Here is a 22,181-nt window from a genome sequence, read left to right as displayed (position 1 = left end):
TTGAACACTCCTACAGAGGATTTTCTTCTGTTTTGTATGCAGTATGTGTAATTGAAAATCATTTTTAAATGTTAACTTTCAGTGAACATTTTGTTTTATGGGGAAATTAGATATGAATTGTTAAGGAGGAGGATCTTAAGTGTACTTAAAAGAGAGAAGTAGTCTAGTGAATTCCCCAAATAGATTTACAGCTGAAAAATAAGCTGCAGTTACATGTACCTGATTATAGATGCTCTTCCAGACCCTGCAGTAATCTGGGATCTGTGTACATGAGCTGGAGAAGGATAATGGAAGCTTTTCTGTCCTTCAGCCCTGCTTTTCCTGGGATGGTTCTGAGCTGAGCTGTGTCAGGATTGATCAGCCCTGACTGGAGGCTTGCAGTGGAGTAACAAAGTGTGAGGAGCAGCTCGTGGCTCTGCGGGGGTGACTCACTGCAAGAGTCAGGAGTTTGTATTTGGTATACCTGGCAGCACTGAAAATATATTGGGCTCAAGACTAAATTCTTTTCAAGAAACCTTCAATACAGCAGCATTTGCTCTCCCCAAGATGAAATAAATCCTTGATTATGGTAATAAGCAAGCATTAAAAATAATCAAGTATTTGTTAGCTCAGCATCTGCCTAGCTGTTTAGTTGACGAGAATTTTCCTATTTTTAGAATTTGTTGGAAATGGTTGTTATTACATAAGATTTTTCTCAACCTGTTTCCTGTTTTTTAGAGGATGTTAGACTGATCATTTTCTGAAATGTCAGGGTGCAATTTCTAGGAATGCTACTGAAATCTGCTGTTTCAGATGCATTTGTCATGGTTTTTATCCTCTGGTATAATGCAGCTGATTTTTGTCATCCAGATATATTTCTAAATTTCATTCTGTTTCAGGTTGAAAGTTACTTTTTGTTTATGTATCAGTTCTAATTAAAAAGATCAATCATAACTGGATAGTTCGGGGAACTCTTCATGGAATGTTGGTGTTGTAGGCCCATGGAAAACCCAAACCAGCCTGGCTGGAGTTGACTCTGCTTTAAGCAGTACGTTGGACTGGATAATGTCCAGGCATTGCTGCTGTCTTCAATCTGTGGAGTCTGATGCCAAACATTTGAATAAATTCCAGTGTTTGTACAATGTCCTGGCTGACCCAGCCAGCTCCTTTTAATGTACAGTAAATCCCATTATTTACTAATGGAAGATTGAAAGATATTCAGGTAATGAAGCCAGGACAAGAAATTACATAAAGTAGTAAAAGGAAAGTTTCTTTCATTTCAGTAATCTCTGGTAATTTTGAGATGATGAAAGCAGAGAGTTACTGGGTTAAATTCTGTTGTAATGAATCCTCTCTATAAAACAATACCTTGTAGAAGTCATTTGGGAAGTGGTTGATTAAAAGCCCTCCCAAAGAATTTCATCACGTGAAATTCTGCAGAGATCTATTGCATGGCTGAAACCAAATGCTTTCCCTGTAGTTCCTTGGATCCAGGATATTGTGTGCCAGCAGCCTATGAGATGCTGCACTTCTTCCTTTATAGTACCAGGAGGGACTTCTCTTTGATAGAAGTGAAGACACCTGCAGAGTTGTCAGCTGACTTCTGGACTTAATTTCTTGCCCAGCTTCTCTTGATATTTTTTATGAAGAGTGAACAATGGAGCTTTATGTGAAATAGCTTATGGACACTTTTCATGAAATCAGTACTGTATCATATTGCAGAAAACTGTAATTCTTGGTCTCAGTTGTTCAGCCAGATCTTAAAACAGTGAGTTAAAGGAGATCAGGAACTTGAAGATCTAAATCCCAATTCCACATTTCCATCTTCTTTCTGAAAAGAAAACCAAAACAAGACTTAAAAAACAAAACCACATCTTTGTCTTTGGTCACAAACAGCATTTATTGGCACTTCCCTCCTATTTTAACTTTCCTTTTAGTGAATTCTTTTCCAGTTGTTGTTTGTTGTTCCTGCCTGATATGCTACTCTTCTTCCTTAATTAAGTAAAATAAAAAGGAAGATTATAATTTTGAATAATTGCATTTGTGACTATTGTGTATGATCAGAAGGCTGGCTAAGTAAACAATGGAACCATCCCCCCATCACATTAATAAAAAAGATGTGCTTTAGTCCTTTCAAGATTACCTCTTCTCAAGAACTGCTTTTCATGCTTGTTTTCTAAGCCAGTGTAGCCAATTGGCACATATTCTTTCTCTTTGAATATGCAAAGAAAATAAATGTCTGAAGTCAGAGAGCTGCAGTGCTTAGTAGAACACATTAAAGAAATGATTCTAATTGCTATATTTACTGAAAAATCCTTACTATCTTAGGTTATTCTAATTGTCCTTAACCATTGTTTTATTATCAGGAGAAAAAACAAAGGAAATTTATACAAAGATGGAAGAAATGATAAGTCAGCTACTTGACTAGGAGCTGTACTCAGGAATAATCTAGGATTATCTTTTCTATCAAGGAGCGATGATTCTAATTTTTTCTAAACCCTAATATTGTAGGGGAGGAATTATCAGTCTGTAAAAGAAGATAAGTGGTGAAGGAATCCCTCCCTTCATTTTCTTGAATATATTTAGCTTTTTGCAGGAGAAATGAAGAATAATAATAATTTTTTATTCCATGTAAATAAGAGAAAATAAGAAATAAAATAATTACATACATCCTGGCAGCAGATAATGGAAAAAAAACCTGGAGCCCAAGGTAAATCTCTTCTCTGGGAACTTGGTTAGTGCTTCTTTTTTGCTAAATTCAGCAAAAGATCACTGTACTACTAATGTGCCTTTACTGCCTGTGCTCCTGCACACATGGACAGTGCACACAGGAGAGAGCAGATGCACATGAGCCAGAACCATTTTGGTTTTACAGTGCAATTTCCAGTCTACTGCTTGCAGTAATAAGGAAGTGAAATGGGGGAAAACTTTGCCAAATTCCTGTAGAAAGTGTGAACTGAAGGAGTCCAAACAGTGAGTGGGTGAAGGAAAGGGGGAATGCTGTGTGACTGCTCGTAGCTGTTTGCTAAGGAGGTAAGGTCAGAGTGGCATTTGGGATGTGTCCCACAGCTGGCAAGGAGATGGAGGTTTTATTGCTTAGCTTTCAAGTAATCAGAAAAACTTGTTTCTAATTTGAAAAACAAGAGGCCTGATAATCTTTTGAATTCTGTCAGCCACCTCCTGTGTGACATTAAAGCAGGACTTTGAAATGCAGTGCACTGGGATGCTGTGGGTGATGCTGGCAGCAGTTTCCACCTGTCCTCTTGTGAGCAGCTGGGAGCAGCTGAGCAGATTGTTGAGATGAACAATTATCCTGGATCCCAGGGGAAAGCAGAGTGCTGCTGCATGTGAGTGAGCATGCAATATCTGAGCAAAGCCTGGGTAAGGCTGCCAGCTCCTCAGGCTGTTTGGCTCCTGCTTTATTGTGATCCTTGGAACACCTGCCTCTCTCAGCTCTAAGAATGGAGATTTTGTAGAGCAAGGCTGCTCAGCCACTGGCACCTCCATGTTCTTCCCAGAAAGACTGGGAACAGCAGATCTGAAACTTTCAGTTTGGTCCCAAGGCTGTCTTACAGAGCTGGCAGGGCATATGCCTGTGTTTTGTCAGATCTGTTGTGCTTTCTCTGTTTCCATGGAAGATTCTGCTTTTGATAAATTGGTAAAATTTAATAGAAGAAAGATTCCTCTGGAGAATCTCCAGCTATATTCCTGATTTCTGATGTTGTGCTTCAGTTCTTGCTCTGTTTTTCAGTTTGTCTGTAGCATTGTCAATGCCATTTTAAATGTCTGATAGAATTATAAGCAAATAGTAAGCTTTTTGTTTCTCATTCCATGTCTGGATGAAATGTGATTGGCAAAAGTCAGATATTAAAATTACTTGTTTGGCATTTATTCAGATGCAGATCTGGTAAAGTACTATTGCAGATCTATTACAACAATAGCTATTATAACTAAGTAAAATAGGGAGGCTGAAAAAATGATCAGGAGGAATGGGTTTAGATTTTTGTTTAGACCACTAATTAAGGAAGGAAAGAAGTTTGGGGTTTTTTTTTGTCCTCTAGCTTATTCTTGTAGTGAAGAGTCTTTGTATGTCTGTGATACAGATCTGTGGGCCAGTCTGTAAATCTGGAATCATCCATTGCTTGCAAACAGCTGGAATATGACACTGTCCTCATATTCCCTGTTGGTGAGGAGGTGAATGAGGTGGAGTAAATGAGCAGTGTCCTGGGATTGCTCTGTAACACAGAGCTGCTGTGGGACTGCTGGGAATGTCCCTGCTGGGAATGCCCCTGGCTGCTGCAGGGCCCCAGATTGCTTTGGGTGGTTTCCAGGCCAGAATGGCTCTTTGCTCCTTTGCCCAAATAACACATTCTGAGGCGAGAGCAATGCAGCGAGGCATGGTCTGATCAGCACCAAAGGCTTCTTTGCTCAGTTAGAAGGAGGAAGTAACCTGCACATTTAATAATGAAGAAAAGGGTGGAAATCTGAGCACTGGAAGTAATTTAGAAGGAAATAATAGGAGGGAAAGTAAAGACCTTTCTAAATAGGGGAGAGGAAGTCAAAAAAACTCTTTCCTGCCTGCTTCAGGCTTCCTGTAAATAGTTAGCTGGAAAAATTAATGCAGTCAATAAGGGAAAGTGAATATATGCCAGGAAAAGTCCAGGAATATTTAAGAAAGGAGTCTGTGAACTATTTGCCTTGATTGTAAAAATCTGTGAGAGATGAGTATTTCCAGGTAACAAAAAAGCCATTTTTTATCTTAACAGATAAATTCCTTTATGTAGGGAATTAATAGGTCAGTCCCTCTAACTTGGATGACGGTGAAGAAGCTGCAGGAAATCCTTATGTATTCATTTCCTAAAACTGCTCAGGATATGAAAGTGATGCTGAGCCACAAGCATCTATTTTGAAAGTATGTTTTGTCACATACATGTAGTTCTTTGACAGAATAGCTGGCTGGGGATTAAAAGGGAAGTTGGAAGCTGCTGTAATGTTGTACACAGCAATGCACACTGAGAGGATGTTTTCATAGGCAAACTTGAGAAGCACAGTTGTTGTATAATGAGGGAAAATACAGGCCACTGAAAAACAGTGTTCCTAGTGAATTGGTATTTAATCCATTGCAGGTCAACTTGGGATGGCTTAATGAAGTGGGATTCTGCAAGGACTGGCCTGGCACCCATGTGTATGATGTGCTTTCATTCGTAATGAATGAAACTTCAAAGGATTTTATAGGTCAGTAAAAACATCACCTCTCTTTTCTTCTTTTTTTCTTTTGTTTGGTGAAATGGTCTGAAATCTGCAGATTGAAATGATAAGTGCAAAACATTACTCTTGGGAAGAAGTTATAGATAGTTCACTGTATAGATAAAAATGCAGGATTTGTGGCTTAACAGTGGTACTGCTCTACAGCTCCCAGTGCCATATGAAAATCAGAAATGAAATGAACTGTCAGTAGGGCTCAGCTCAGTAGGAAATTTGAGGCATCACAGTTTAAGAATAACAAGGACTGATAAAAGGAACAAAATGGAGCAAGGATTTTAGAACTTATAAAAAGTAGGAAGCAGCTGACTTAACTGAGTCTGGGTAACTTAGGAAGAGGTGGAGGAGAAGAGGAACATGCTGATATTTTCAGATATGGAAGAGGCTTTTATAAGGTTTATGCTGTTAAGTTATTCTCTGTATTCATTCAGAGGAAGACAAATGTAACTGGCAAAATGGAAAATCTGCAGTATTGAGTATAAACCCCAGCCATGTAGATGGGTGAGCACTGGAGCAGGTCCCTTGGGAGGCCCTGGGGAGTTGCAGGTGCACTCAGGTGGGACTGGTTGGGAGCTCGAGGAGCACCTGGGCTGTTCCAGAGTGCTCAGGATGCAAAGTGACCCTGAGCTCCCCCTTAGCCCCACTGATCATTGGTTTACAGTTTTAGAAAAGTAATATTCCCAGTCTTCATACTGTGTTTCCTTACTACAAATTGCTTTTTTCCACAGGTTAGTGTAGGTTTGTAACAGTGAATGCTTTTTCTATGCAGTGGTCAAAACTAGAGTGAAATTTGGTGGGGTTTTTAGATTTCCAGGCCATATACAGATAATAATCTGTCCTTCTACAATTTTGTGTTCAAGCATCTGGGGAAGGCTGGTTAATAAAAGAAGCTATTAATAGTTGTAGGCATACTAGGAGTTTATTTTCTTAGGAGCTATTTGCATGAAAACAGTACATTTAACAACGATTCAGCTTATCATATCAGCAGGAGTTTTTGTATCCTGACAAATTTATAAGTATATTGGAAAGATTTATCTAAATTTAATATTTCAGGATCTACCTAACCATTTTACATCCTATAATCTGTTCATAAACTGGAACTTAAGTACAAGAAATAGAAAATAGGAATTTTACTCTACAAGATTAAAACGTTAGCGACCAAATTGCATTTGTGTAATGTAATATGTGAGCTGTTCTCTCATACTAACATGTTTTTCTGAGGAGAATTAATATGAACTATAAAACAAAACCCAACCGACCAACTCTTTCTGTGATTTGGTTGTATGGCAGAAATCCCCAGTAATTTCCTGGTGTCAGAATAAATCAGCAGCACATTGTGGCTGGGGGACACCTGGGGGGCAGGAGGCTGCCCCAGGCTGGCTTGTCCCCAGGGACTGCACCTTGCCTAAAACTTGAAGGGAGGAAATTTCCCCAGGGTTCTAGAGGAGGCTCTCCAGGGCTGATGGAAACCTGGGTGCTGCTGCAAGGCCCTGGCTGGGAGGCAAGGAAAGAGAAACTGCTCGTGGCAGGAGAGAGGTGAGGGGGGTGCAGTCACTGCAGTCACTTGGCCACCTGAGTTCTCTTTCTCAGAAGGTGCCATGGTCCATAGTCTGCCTGTTCTAATAGGCAGAAAGCTGCAGCACACCCAGGGGTGGAGCTGGAGATGTCTCTGCTGCACACAGCCCAAAGGAGAAGCTGCTCCTGTGCCCCCCAGGCCCCGCTCATGCTGTACCTTGTCCTGAGCACAGGAGTGTGGGTGGTGATGGGGTTTGGTGTGGCTGCCTGCAGGGCTGCACTCCTCAGGAGCTCCTGCCAAAAGCAGAGAGAGTTCTGTTTGTCTGCAGAAACCTGCACCAGGCAAACTGAGGAGCTGTGTCTCCTGAAAGGTCCTTTGGCAGTCAGGGGTTGGTTTCAATAGCTGGAATTCAAGAACAACCTAGAATGTGTCTGTGTAAATAGATGACACAAGACAGCTTTGCACCTCTTCCAGAATTTTTACTGGTGCTTTAGGTACAAAATAATGGATTTATTCTGGAATAGATGGTAGTTTGTTTGCCTGATGTAGATGAAGCAGGTTTTTTTTTTTCCAGGTTTTTTTGGGGTTGCTGCTTATAAAGGAGGAATGACTTCATTATGTGTTGAACTGACTTTTTTGCAATAAACTTGAGAATCTAAAAGCATACTGTCAAATGTCACTGTTTTATGTGATGTATTTCACAGTTTAAAACACAGTTTTTTTCCAAAGTTGAAATTAGAATTGTTGACATTAAGGAAATGAAAATGATTGATGGAGTGGTTTTACTTGACCAGCTGCTAATGATTTCTCACTCAATATCTCGTTAGCTTGTGCTGAAGTCATACATATGGCAACCTAGAAAACAGCCTGAAGTTCCTGAAACTACAAAGAAGAAAAATATAAGTTATTGTGGTGCTTTTGATCTATGAACTGTGATATAAAATGTGACTTTTGATGTTCTGGGATGGTGTGATCAATAGCATAATTTTGTTATTAAATTGTTTACTCTCTGCTGAATGTTACAGTGCATTATATTGTGGCTCAGAGGCAGGGAGAAAGGTCACTTAATTTCCTTGTTGGGCTGCAGTCCCTTACTCAGGTGGAGCTGTCTGGGAGGAAGGGAGAAGGCATTTGCATAGGGAACAGCTGAAAATGCTCATCTGAGAGAAATGTCTGGAACTTCCTAGGCTGGGGACAGCTCTGTCTTGCAGGAGACTCTGGAGAGAGGGCTTGTTCCTGTGGCTGCTGGGGGAGCTTTACAAAGTTACAGTGTCTCAAAAGCCTTGCTGAGAATTCTTAGCCTGAGAACAGGTTTGTAGGAAGGGAAGGGTCCGTGATGAGCAAGAGAGGTTGGCTGAGCAGCGCTTGGATTTTCAGTTTCTCCTGCCCATCAGGACAGCTGTGCTGCTCTCTCAGAGCTGCTGCAGTGAAGCACAGCTCTGACTCGGGGGCTTTTTGTAAAAGTCTCTCAAGGACGAGGTGGAGGAGGCTGTGGTCAAGAGAGGGGCAGTCGCTGGGAGGCTCCCAGGAGCCACTTCTCAGTGACACAACATTTAAATCCCTAAATCACTACATGGATCAGTTGGTTTCTCCAGTGTGAGAAGGCAGGAGAACCCCTCTAAGGAGTACTCACTGAGTATAGGGAATACCTGGAAAAGCTGCAGGTGAGCATTTAATTATGGGAGCAGCCAGTGTGTTGTGGCCATTGCCTGTGTCCTGATGTGCTACATAAAACTCTCATTCTTATCTCCAGTGCTGACTCCTGATTATCTCCTGTACAAATGCAAAAAAACCCAATGCTTGAAAGTATCAAAGCCTCTAAAGCCAGTGGTGGAGCTGCAGCTGGCTTTGATGGAGCCAGAGCATCACCTAGTTTGAAGGAGTTAAGCTCAGCTCTTGGGGCTCTTACTACTTTTTTAAAAGGCTGTGGACTGTATTGAATATTTCATGCTGTTCTTTTTGGTTTTGCCTATGTTGCCTGACACTCTGGTTTACTGTAGTGTCTTACAAACTTCATTTGAAAAATATGCTTGGTATTTTTGTTAAAATACAGTCCTGGTTATATATCCCCTATTTTTCTTTCTTTGAGTGGTGCTATGGTTTTGATGTTTCTGCTGACATTTATGATGCAAAATGGAAGAATTTCTGCAAAGCAGAAAGGTGAAATTATGGTTTGACCTAGTGTTGAAGCTGAGCAAATTAGCAAAAGAAAAACTGTTGATAACCAGTGAGAATTCATCATATTTTCCTCACACATTTTTTACAAGTATTTTGTGTCAGCTGAAATTTCTGACCAGGACTAGACTCTGTCTCTTTTGGCCTCAGACTTCATGTAATTATTCAGAGTATGCCATTTCTTCTTATAGGAAGCCTTATTATCCACAGGCAGATGTGATATATCATTTTTTCCTTCAACAGTTCCCTTTTTCCCTCTACCCTGAAATAAATCAGAAAAGATTTATAATATTCTGCAGCCCATAAAACCTGCTTCATTATCCTTAAATCATATATATCTGATTGCAAAGCTCTTATTTTTGTAAAAATTTTGGGAGCAGAATATTTTATGGAGTTTGCTGTGCTTTTACTGGAGGCGAAAAAATCCATTTTTTAAACCTAATTTTTTTGCAAGTTTTTGCTGCGAATTAAAAGCTCTTTTAGACAGAAGGAAAAGAATGGATCTACCTTGAGAAGTGCAAACAGAAGGAAGTATTCAAGCTGAAGGGATAACACTAATTGGAATGGTGCTGTCTGTCTCTATTGTCACTGTGCTGTCCTGGTGTAACAAACACCTTTTTTACAGCCCTGGCTTCCTTGGATCCAGCCGTTGTTTGTTCACTCCCCTGCCCCAGGGGATTCCATTTGACCAACCATGGTGAAGGAGCAGCTGGATTTGTGCCCTCCCATTTTCATTCCTTCCTGTTTCCTTCCTTAATCCATTAGCACGATGAGCAGTTACAGTTCTGGCAAGTCTTTCTTCACTGACCGTTGGATCTTCCTTTGTTAGCGTTCAGAAACACATAATCACAGAAGTGATTATATGCAGGTGCTTTTATGAAGAGCTCTGGGTGTCAGGAGTGTTCAGCTCAAATCTGACTCCGACCATACATTCGAGATTATCGTGTTTTTATATTCTATCGTTATATAACTTTCATGTTAATTACTAAACTTATATTGTTCTATTGTATACATAGATTTCAGTCAAGCATGGCTTCTCATGGTTCCCCCTTAAATTTCTAACATAGTTTCTCATGATTCTTCTTATGATTATACAATAATTATATTTAGTTACTAAACAATCGTCACATCTAACAATTATATCATTTATCATACTGCTTACGCAGGTGCAGTGATCTGAGAAAACACAAAGCCTAACATTTTCAGAGTCTATCTTTAACATTTTCCAGGGCTCCACTATCACCTTTTCCATCAGCATCTCTGTAATTTTCCCTCCTTTCGTTCCATTTTACTCATCTATCCCTTCTCCTGTTTAGACAGAATGAATTTGTTTTTCTTCTTGGGTGTGAGATGTTTTTCAGTGAAAATCTGATTTATTTTTGGAGAGCCCTAATGGAGATGCTGGCTTTGGGTGAGAAGTAACTGTAAGGTTGCCAAGGGTTGTTATGGGGAGTTCCCCCATTTCCCCTCATTGCTGATGTGTTCAATCCCTTCAGTCAGACACTGCTTACAAAGCAGCTCCTGCTCTTCCAGCTTAGCTAGCCATTGATGCTGCAATATCTGTAATAAAGATTTTGTATTTATAATGCTTTCTTAGTTTTTAAAAGATTTTCCAATGTTGACTTTATTAACTGATAGTCCAGAAAGCTGTGATGTTAATGGAAAAAGACTCCACTGCAGCAGACCAGTGATCAGCTCTTGATGGGCAGCATTGTATGTCTTTACATCTAATTGAATTAATATTCATATGGGCAGTACTTTGGTGTCTTTACATATATTGTTATTTATTAATAGTTCTGCCTTTGATTTACTTTTCCACTTCTCTTGGTTTCTCTGAAGCCCTCCTAGGTGAAAGAGGCCAGTAGCAATGTTATTTTTAACATAAAAGCACTTGATTGAGGGCCTAGTATAGGTCTGTTAGAGCCTCATTGTATTCATCTGCCTCCCTGAGAAGTTTTGCAGGTCTGGGTCTGTCTTTTTTTTTTTCTGGGGTCATTACTTTAGTTCATGTTTGTAAGGCCAACTTTTTAATCCCTGTTACTGATTTGCATTCAGATACTATGCTGCTGATTACTGACATGTACAGGAGATACTCGGTACTAAAGAAAATGGAAATGGTTTTCACATTCAGAAAGGCAGATCCCATTCTCTAATGGTTTGCCTGTGTATATCCAGTCCAGACTTAAATTTAATCCTTCTCATCTTCTGTTTTATGTTGTGCCTTATTAGCCTGTACCTCCTTTTAAAAACCAGCCTTAAATATCTTCTCTTCAACGTCCCTATAAATTTTGAAAATACATTTTTTTTCATTCCTGAAGCATAACTTAGTTGCATTTATAGCTCCTTTCTTTACATCCTCTCTCAGGAGTAATGCTAAATTATTTCTGCATTTAAATCTTCAAATTTTAGGTAGCAGTGTGAGTCTTTTTTTTGGTAACTGTTGTTTTTCTGTGGCATTAACAATGCCGCTGCATAAATTCCCCTCCTCCCTCTTTATTTTGTAAAAGAAAAACTTACACACAAACTCTCAAAACAGGTCATTAATGCTTATTTCTGGGAACCAAAAAGCAAACCAAACAACACCATACAAAAAACCAACAACTTTTTTCAAAGAATAATTTTAGTTTATAGTAAGGTGCTTGCATATTACAGGAAGGAATCTTAGAGTGTAATTTAGCAGTATAAATTATCTGAATTAACGTCTTTATGTCAGTGAGTATTTTAATTTCTCTGCTAAAGGGCCTCAAGATGCAGGTAGGTAGGGAAGGAAGGAGTGAAGGAGTGCCAGGCCTGTGAGTGTGGCAGAGGCAGGCAGCTCCTCACCTCTGAGCCACGAGATGGGCTCTGCAGCGCAGAGCACACGCAGCTCTTCTGCCCCTGTGCGATCCAGGGTCTTCAGTGACGCTGTTTGTGGATTCCAGGAGTCATTCAGAGAAATAAAGAAATGGAAGAAAGTTTCAGGAAGAAGGTAGCATTGAAGTGACTATTTAAGCCAGGCAGGAGACAGGATTCCAAAGCAAATTTTATCAATAATGGTTATTTGCACTCAGGTTCAGGAATTCCATTCCATTGATGTAGATGCTGTGTTCCCCAGAGACTGAAGGGCTTTTATGAAGTTAGAGAAGCACCTTGAGAGGAACCATCTGGTTTTTATTTATGCCTCAATGTATATTACACATCAGGTGGAAGGTTCCTGTACAGAACCTGTACAGACTGTGCTGGCATCCCTGTCCCGGGAGAGGCTTCACGAGGCAGGGCAGGGCAGAGAGAGCTCCAGGGTTGGGCTGTGAGTGCCCCCACACACACACCCACATGCACACCCGCACAGACACACACACAACCCCGCGTGCACACACCCGCGCACACACACAACCCTGCACACACACACACCTGCACACACACAACCCCACACACACACACACCTGCACACACCCACACACCTGCACACACACAACCCTGCACACCCACACACCTGCACACACACAACCCCGCACACCCACACCCGCACACCCACACACCTGCACACACACAACCCCGCACACCCACACCCACACACCCACACACCTGCACACACACAACCCTGCACACACACACCCACACACCTGCACACACACAACCCCGCACACCTGCACACACACACAACCCCACACACCCGCACACACACACCTGCACACACCCACACACCTGCACACACACAACCCCGCACACCTGCACACACACACCTGCACACACCCACACACCTGCACACACACAACCCCGCACACCCACACCCACACACCTGCACACACACAACCCCGCACACCTGCACACACACAACCCCGCACACCCACACACCCACACCTGCACACACCCACACACCTGCACACACACAACCCCGCACACCCACACACCTGCACACACACAACCCCGCACACCCACACCCCCACACCTGCACACACATACACCCGCACACACACACCGGCATACACCCGCACACACCCGCACACCCACATACACCCACACACACACACAACCCCACACACCCACACACACACACACCGGCATACACCCGCGCACACACACACACCCACACACATCTGCACATGGACACACACACACGCACCCACACGCACACACTCACACACCCACACACACCCACACACACCCGCACACACCCGCACACACCCACACACACCCACACACACCCACACACACCCGCACACACACCCACACACCCACACACACCCACAAACACACACACACACGCACACACACACACGCACACACACACTGGCTGGTGGGGCGGGTGCCCGGGAGATGCCCCCGGGGAGGAGCCTCAGCGCATGGAACCGGCGAACCGCGGCCCTGCGGATCCTGGGGGGAGCGGGGGCTCATCTGGGGGCTCCGCTGGCCTTTCTTCCCGTGCTCCTGCTCCCTGCCCGCTCCTGCGGGACGGCCTCGTGCTCCGCCACGGCCTCGTGCTCCGCCGTGCCTCCCGGGCACTGCAGCCTGTCCCTGCCTGTCCCTGCCTGTCCCTGCCTGTCCCCCTGTGCCTCCCGGGCACTGCAGCCTGTCCCTGCCTGTCCCTGCCTGTCCCCCTGTGCCTCCCGGGCACTGCAGCCTGTCCCTGCCTGTCCCTGCCTGTCCCTGCCTGTCCCTCTGTGCCTCCCGGGCACTGCCGCCTGTCCCTGCCTGTCCCCCTGTGCCTCCCGGGCACTGCCGCCTGTCCCTGCCTGTCCCCCTGTGCCTCCCGGGCACTGCCGCCTGTCCCCACTCCGCCTGCTAAGCTGATGCTGACAGAGAGCCGGGGTTCTCGTGGTAACGCTGTCCCTGTCTTCTGTTTCTTTCCCCCCTCTCTGTGCCTCGTCCTTTCCCCCTTTAGTAGAAACACTCACCTTTTTTCAATCAAGAAATGCTTCTCAGATATAATATTGCTGCATTTGCACTTTATTTATGTCCGATAAATCTATCAAAAGAATCCTCCCCAACTCTGGCTTGGTGGAACGGGACACACCTGTACAGTTGTTTTTGCTTTGAGATGGGCAGGGCAACATGTTCATTCTTTCCAGAAACTTGGAAAGTTTCTATTATGATCACTTGATGAAGGTGGGGTTAAGTGCAGTTCATACTGACAGTTGTTAACCATATCTCTTCACAGCTTTAGTGTGCAAAGAGGTTATAAAACCCGAAACCTTTACATCACCTTGTGTAGTGGGAGAAGGAAAAAAGAAAAGGTTGATTTTTATTAGCATATTCTAGCATTATTATATTTATGAATCTATATTTGCAAGAGGTAGTGATGAAGAAAAGGAGTGAGAGAAGCTTCAGCATGTGCTTGGTTGGCAGCAAAGCTGCTCAGCTCTGGAGGTGATACCTGAGAGGCATTTCCCTCCAGGATCTCAGTCTGAATAGTTCTGTTTTACTGCTGGCACTCTCAGTTGTGACAGCTAGATTTTGGAGAAAGAGCTAAACTGCAGAAGGCAAAGAGGAGTATGAACTGTCTAGGTAATGCTGAAGCAGAAGACAAAAATACATCTTTTTCATGAATCCTATTTGCATATTCAGATGCACCATTGATAGCTATATTTTTTCCTTTCCTGACAATGAGAATAAGGCTTTTGGGCAGTGGAGGCTGGACTAATTGTGCAAGTTTACAGGTTCTTTAAAAATGAAGTTACCAACAGCAAGACATAAAAGGGAGGTGCATCATTATTACTAGGAAAATAAATAACTTTCATTATTTCTTTTGAAAGCATAAATTACAACAAACTATTCAATATGAATTGTTCAGTTAATGGCTTTCCATGCCTCATTTATGACACACTCTTGTATGAAACTACTGAAATTATTGAAGTGCACAGTGCTGCAGAGACACATCATTTTCTTTTAATGAGTATTCTCAGCAAAAGTTGATGAGGTTTTGTTCTCTAAGAAACACAGAATTAGTGTATAAGAATGTTTAAATTACTGGGCTTTGAAATATGTTTCACTGAAGCACTCACTTTATGATTAGATTGTAGGTAGAACCAATGCTGAAATGCAGTCACCTTAAAAGTCTGTTTCTTAGGGAATACAAGGTGGGAAATACTCTCTATGAAAGCAGGAAAAAACACACTCTTGTATAACTGCACACTGATTTCTTCTGCTGTTTATTAGGAGACCATCCATCCTGTTCATGTCAGCTGACCTAAGGCAATTAATAAGGCAATCGTCACACGTTACGGTTAATCCAAACCCGTGCTGTATTAATGCAGCACTAATTAATGCTCATTTGTATATTCTGAGTGTCACGTCTGTCGGGTGGGACTTTGGAGTGTCCCTGTCAGGGATGTGTGGGAGCTTTGCTGGCAGAGGCCAGGGCTGTGAGCTGTGTCACCGCTCGTTTGCTGTCCCCAGCAGGAGCTCCTCTGAGGTTGCCACTAACGAGGCAGTTCTCAGAGTGGCTTATTTACATACCAGATTGATGGTGAGCAAGGAGAATGGAAGCTCCGTGCCATGTGGGATTTTCACACTTGCACACACTGCACTTCAGCTTACATAAAAATTCTTGGCAAAGTTCTAGTGGTAAAATGTTAATTTCTTGGGGGTTCATTAGAATAACATTAATCATGAACTCTGATTATGTTCACCTTATTCTGAAACTTTATAACTGAAATTAATCAAGTTCTGTAATTAGGTAGAACAATAAAATGGAACCAGGCTTTGTTATTTTATAATAGAGCTGTTAATTCACTCAAATGTTAGACTTTGTTTGAGGAATTTAAGGAACATCTGCTTTTAAGTATGGATCATTATGGTCAAACTTGTACCTATTAGAGCTTCATAAGTGTCTTTCTGTGTTGAAAAGTGTTTGCAGTACTTCTGACAATCAGTTTATTGTTTGTTTACTATTGTGATGGACTTGAGAAACCTGGGAAAAGCATTTTTCCTTTCTGGTTAGCTGAATCCTGATTATAAGATACACACTCCCCCACCCTCCCTAAGAGAAATCTCAGGGTTTCGGATGGAGCCTGCCCTCTGGGTGGCTGAGGGGATGTTACCCTGGCTCCCTGGAAGCTGGCAGTGTGTCACTGGTAATTCTGTAGCGTCGTGTTTCTGTGTTGAACATGGAGATGATTCATTCCTCCCAGCACAAGGAGAACAGGCAGCTTTCCTTGCTGCAGCAGCTGTAAATGTTACCAGCTGCTGTGGCTTCAGAGAAGCTGTGTGCACACTCAGAGGGGGACTGCTGTGGGGCCACGTTTGCTCAGGAAGTGCCTGATCTACAGAGGCTTGGGATCTGTGGGGCTTTCCAGGGAAGGGCGGCTGTGTGCCTGCCCCAGTCCTTAGTTCTTCTTTGGCTTTCATCTCTCAGCTGCTGTGCCAGGCAGGTTATTGAGGCTGGCTGTACCTCTGATGTGACCAGCTAAAGCCTTTCTTAAACTCAGCCTTTACTGCTTGGATTTGCCTTTAGGAAGCCGAGGCCCTGAGACCTGTACAAAACGTACAGAGCAGAAAGACCTTTCCCTCAAGAGAAGAGGATCAGGCTGCAGGACATGAGTTAAGCTGTTCACTTCTTCACCTGTTCAGCAGACCATTTTTGCTACCCCAGCTGGGAGCTGAATCCAGCTGCTTGTGTATGACACTGTAAATGATCATATCATGAATTAACATTCACCATCTTTGAGGGCTTTCATTGCTAGTGTAGCAACATCAAGAATTAATTACAGTTCAGTGACACTGGAATCCTGGCTTATTTCTTAGGTCATAGTGGTGCCCTTGCACTTCTGTTTTGGTTTTTCAGCCTTCATGTTATGGTTTTTGCACAATTTCTGTTCTCATGTGCAGTCTGAGGATTGGAAATAATAAGAGATAAAACATGCCTTGAGAGAGAAAGACAGAAATGGAGGGACTCTGAGTAGAGCAAGCCTAGTACAGCTTCTGAGGCTGGCATGTTCCATTGGTTGTGGGCTGCCAAAAGAGGTCTGATACTTATGATGTATGTCTGAAAACCGTGTATATTTTGGGAATTTTTATGTTAGTGGTAGTTCTCAGATCCCTTCAGAGTAGTTTGTACTGCAAATTTTCATAAATTTTTAATTGAAGCAGTCATTTGCTTTCTTGTATAGATGGTGTTTGGTTTTTTTTTTTGTTTTGTGGGTTTGGTTTTTTTTTTTTTTTTTTACTGTCTTGAGATAGATGCAGGAATTTGTGAAATTAGTCATTAATCTTTCCATACTCCCCCTTCCCTAGGGAGGAGCTCCAGTCAGCTACTTGGGCTTGCTTTGCTGGTGGGTGTTTCGGCCCTGTGCATTGCTGCACCAGCACGATCCACTGATGGATGATGGTGGGAATTGTTGCTTGGAGCTAGGTTTATTTTTAACATTGTCTCGGGTTTTCATTGCTAGAGGTTATATTGTCTCTCAGTCTGTATTTTGCAAATTTAATAACTTCCCTCAGCCTTTTCATGGTAAAAGGACCTGCCAGGGTCTGGTGGTGTCACTTGAGTGAGGTGGAGACAGAGGTGGGTGCCATTGGCTGCCTCTGTTCCTGGGGTGTGGCTCTTGCTGCAAAGGGAAATGATACATGGGAGTGACCCCCTCTTGTTAAATACTTGAACCCACAGACTCCTTTCTTCTTGCTAACTTAGCTAGGAGGCTGGGGCTTTACTGGGGATACTGTTCTGTTTTATCCATGGAACAAAAGCATTTCCTGTTGCTGTGCAGCCAGAATCAGAGCCCAGCTGGCAGCAATCTGCTGGCAAGCAGCTGTGCACAGGCTGAGGTCAGGATTCAGGAGTGGCTCTTTTTCTGGGCTGGCCTTACCTAGCTTTTTTCATCATGAGGATCTTTTAGAGAAGGTACCTACCTGCCATCTAGCTTTCTTGAAGACATCTGTCTTACTGAGAATAGCAAGTTTCAGGCTGATGTAGTCCATGTTAAACAAGGGTATCCACTGAATATGTTTTAGCAGTCTGGGATTGGGGTGAGCACACACCCCACACACCCCCTGCTGCTCTGGGCCCTGGGTGCTGGATCCATCTTGCAGAGCACTGGAGGGGCCTGCTGGGCTTGCAGAGAGCCTGGTGTTTCAGATGTCTGGGAATGATTGGGAGAGTATGAGGGATCTGTCAGGGGCTGATTCTGTAACTCTGCTTCTGCCATTTGTCCTGTGACATCTGGAACTGGCAGTCTTTGGTTCATGATTGAGGAAAAGAAAAGGGGAAATGTTGGTGTGCATGTGAATATCTGCCCAGCTGTGCCTCTTTAAACATTCATCCAAACCTTCTTGTGTCTCTGCATAAGAGAACCTTTTCTCATGTTCCCCAGTCTAAGCTCACCAGTGTCCAGTGCTGGGGCTGGAACCTTGGAACACCTGGGCATTTGGAGGAGCTCCCTTAGTGCCAGGCCCTTGTTCACACACTGTCAATGCTCCAGGGCAGCAGGTCCAAGCACAGGGGAGGAAGCACAGAGCAGAACAACTGAAAGCACCTTTTGGGAGGGTGGTGTTTGCTCCTTCCAGCTCAGGCCTGCTCCAGTAGCCAGAACGCCAAAACATTGCACCTCAAAACCAGCTGTGGAGTGAGTCAGGTAATTCTCCTGCAACCTGAGCAGCTCTGGGCTCCAGAGTGACTCCTGCATGTTTGTTAGCAGTGGGAATTAGCAAAATGTATTTTCAAACTTACATGTAGGAAAATTCCAGCACTGTGGAAGGTAACAGATTCAAGAACCAGGGTAGTGAAGAAATACAGAACTCAAGTGTGCAGGTGTAAGATGTGTCTTAAAAAGACAATTAATGTTTTGAAGAGGAAATAATTTATGCAAAATATGTTACAAAATCGAAGTGCTAATAAATAAGCAGTATAATGTATTTTCTTTTGACACTTTGTTTCTACTTAACAGGTACTGAATGCAGATTGAATTGTTACCCAGTTTTGAAGCTGATTTTCATTCTATTCACCTTGTTTTGTACAAACAGTTGCCCTGTAATTTTAAAATTCAGTCTTCTGCTTTGAAACTACATGAAAATATGGTAGGATAAAGATCCAGAAAAATAGATTTGAGGTTATATAATTTCTCTTTATTATAAAAAAGTTGCTTCACCATATGAAACTTTTTTTCCCTATATTTTGGAAGGCTTGTGTTCCCATTTTGTTTTTCACAGAGTCAGCATGATATAATGTCTTCCTAGTTTCTGTAATCTTTTATGATTACAGGGTAGTGTGTAGTGGTATAAAAAGTTACTCTCATACAGTGTTGAGAAGACTTGAAGATTTAAAACAAAAGAATGGGGTATAAGAATGCTTCAATCCAGATATTAAATGACAGACAAATAAGCAATGTAGTAATTGTTAAAGACTTAATACTACATTAAGTTTGTTTTCTTTAAAAGTTTTGGGCTTTTTCTTTGTCTGCTTTATCATAATGTTAAAGGACTGTAAACTTTTAGCATTTTTTCCAAATTACTAGATTTTTCAGCAAGTGGATGTTTCTTTTGAGTGACATTTTACATTCTAGGAGTAGTATAAGGATTTGTTTCTGTTGCCACTTCTGTCAGCAGCTGCCTGTGACAGAAGTAGGTTTTCGACCCCTTTGTCTTTAAGCAGAAATACAAATGCCTGATTTGGCAGACTCTCACAGCAGATTTTGTAGCTGCCTGTTGAAGTCTCCTGTCCTGTATTGTCTTGCAGAACAGTGAGACTTAATAAAATATTATCAGCCTTGACTAACAGTTGCATAACCAAGCTTTGTTGTTAAAAACCAGGCTGTATTTCAAGGCAACAGGTAAGTTTGAGAAGAATTAATTTTTTTTTTTAGTTTTCATTTCTAGGAAATATATATATATTTCAGGAATTTCTTAGAAGTTTGAATAGTTAAACCCTCCCTCTTGAACCAGTAGATAAAATTCTACACATTAAACACAGTAAAAATGGTGCGTATTCTGCAAAGGACAGAATTTTAGATTAAAGTTGTCTGGGCACAAAAGCAGTAACAAAATGATCCCTACAAAACAGAGTAACTTAATAACACAAGGAATAACTTTTGTTAATTTGAAGCTTTAGAAACTGAAGCTTGTAAAGTAAGATGAAATTAAATTATGGCACTGTACATACCAGTTGTTCTTGGTAATTGAAACTTTACAATATGAAAAATACATTACATCTGTACAGTTTATACAGGTAGGTAGGATGAGTTTTGAAAAAGATTCACTTCCAAGGGTCATACTCTGAAGTCAAAAAAATACTGCACAACTGAACTAATTACAAAGTGTAGACTGGAAACAATTAATCTTTGTGATTGACTTTTAATTTGCACAGGGATCCTATGCTCCACAGAAGTGCCTGCTCATTGGTGTCCATAGCTTCCCCCAGGGTTTGGGTGCAACCCCTGCTCCAGGATTCCCTAGGGCAGCTGCTGCCCATGCTCTCCCTGTTCCAGGATTCCCTAGGGCAGCTGCTGCCCATGCTCTCCCTGCTCCAGGATTCCCTAGGGCAGCTGCTGCCCCTGCTCTCCCTGTTCCAGGATTCCCTAGGGCAGCTGCTGCCCGTGCTCCTTGCTCCAGGATTCCCTAGGGCAGCTGCTGCCCCTGCTCCCTGTTCCAGGATTCCCTAGGGCAGCTGCTGCCCCTGCTCTCCCTGTTCCAGGATTCCCTAGGGCAGTTGCTGCCCCTGCTCCCTGTTCCAGGATTCCCTAGGGCAGCTGCTGCCCGTGCTCTCCCTGCTCCAGGATTCCCTAGGGCAGCTGCTGCCCGTGCTCCAGGATTCCCTAGGGCAGCTGCTCTCCCTGTTCCAGGATTCCCTAGGGCAGCTGATCTCCCTGCTCCAGGATTCCCTAGGGCAGCTGCTGCCCCTGCTCTCCCTGCTCCAGGATTCCCTAGGGCAGCTGCTGCCCCTGCTCTCCCTACTCCAGGATTCCCTAGGGCAGCTGCTGCCCCTGCTCTCCCTGTTCCAGGATTCCCTAGGGCAGCTGCTGCCCCTGCTCCCTGTTCCAGGATTCCCTAGGGCAGCTGCTGCCCGTGCTCCTTGCTCCAGGATTCCCTAGGGCAGCTGCTGCCCCTGCTCCTTGCTCCAGGATTCCCTAGGGCAGCTGCTGCCCCTGCTCCCTGTTCCAGGATTCCCTAGGGCAGCTGCTGCCCCTGCTCTCCCTGCTCCAGGTTTCCCTAGGGCAGCTGCTGCTCCCTGCTCTCCCTGCTCCAGGATTCCCTAGGGCAGCTGCTGCCCCTGCTCCCTGCTCCAGGATTCCCTAGGGCAGCTGCTGCCCCTGCTCCTTGCTCCAGGATTCCCTAGGGCAGCTGCTGCCCCTGCTCCTTGCTCCAGGATTCCCTAGGGCAGCTGCTGCCCGTGCTCCCTGCTCCAGGATTCCCTAGGGCAGCTGCTGCCCCTGCTCCCTGTTCCAGGATTCCCTAGGGCAGCTGCTGCCCCTGCTCTCCCTGCTCCAGGATTCCCTAGGGCAGCTGCTGCCCCTGCTCCAGGATTCCCTAGGGCAGCTGCTGCTCCCTGCTCTCCCTGTTCCAGGATTCCCTAGGGCAGCTGCTGCCCCTGCTCCCTGTTCCAGGATTCCCTAGGGCAGCTGCTGCCCATGGTCCCTGTTCCAGGATTCCCTAGGGCAGCTGCTGCCCATGGTCCCTGCTCCAGGATTCCCTAGGGCAGCTGCTGCCCGTGCTCCTTGCTCCGTGCTGCCGTGGTGATGGTGCTCAGGTCCAGCTCAGCCTCCAGGCCCGTGTCCATGGCCTCCTCCTGCCTGCTGCCCTCGTAGGGCTTGTGGGCCAGCAGCTCGTGGTGCACCCCGCAGTAGCTCAGCGTGGGCTGCTCGTAGGCCAGGAACGTTGACATGTTCATGGACAGTGGGATCTGGGCAAAAACAGAGGGAAAAAGCAGCAGTTACCAAATGACATTACCAAATGGTACTTGCCTGAATTGCATGTTGGAAAACCAGGCTGTCTGCTCTCTGTGTCCCTCTGCCACTCCTCTCCACCCCAACCCTGCTCTTTTCCAGGATGTTTTAACCCTCACCTCCACTACCTTGGATCTCGAGGCCTAGGGCTATGGACATGCTTGAATGTGTTTGAGAAGATTAAGATGTGATTCAAGTTAAATTATCTTTAGAATGTAATTAACCTCAGCTATAATCACTGTGACAGGGAATATTGCACATAAATGTAAATGCTTTTTCAAGTGAGTGGCTTGAATTTGTCAGTGAGTGTGATACCTTTGGTCTGCTTGGAAATACAGGTGAGAGGGTTCCTACTATTGAAGTGCTTGGGGAAGGAGACCTCAGCCCTCCTGGCATTG

General features: G+C 43.8%; 2 protein-coding genes across 4 annotated transcripts in view; one reads left to right on the top strand and one right to left on the bottom strand.

The window, feature by feature from the left end:
- CTNNA3 (catenin alpha 3) overlaps nucleotides 1-22,181 on the top strand; it is a 424,386-nt gene that overhangs the window by 90,678 nt on the left and 311,527 nt on the right.
- LRRTM3 (leucine rich repeat transmembrane neuronal 3) overlaps nucleotides 18,949-22,181 on the bottom strand; it is an 83,444-nt gene continuing 80,211 nt past the window's right edge. For 2 of the 3 annotated variants that reach the window (XM_054515551.1, XM_054515550.1), the window contains one exon: nucleotides 18,949-21,740. In XM_054515551.1, coding sequence (XP_054371526.1) covers nucleotides 21,531-21,740 — 210 coding nt within the window. In that variant the 3' untranslated portion in view covers nucleotides 18,949-21,530. The remainder of the gene's footprint in view (nucleotides 21,741-22,181) is intronic. The other variant, XM_036385426.2, reaches the window with a different exon arrangement.

Source organism: Molothrus ater, chromosome 8, assembly GCF_012460135.2.
Source record: "Molothrus ater isolate BHLD 08-10-18 breed brown headed cowbird chromosome 8, BPBGC_Mater_1.1, whole genome shotgun sequence".
Taxonomy (NCBI): Eukaryota; Metazoa; Chordata; class Aves; order Passeriformes; family Icteridae; genus Molothrus; species Molothrus ater.
Note: the sequence above shows the minus strand (reverse complement) of the source record. Positions and strands in the feature narration are given on the sequence as shown.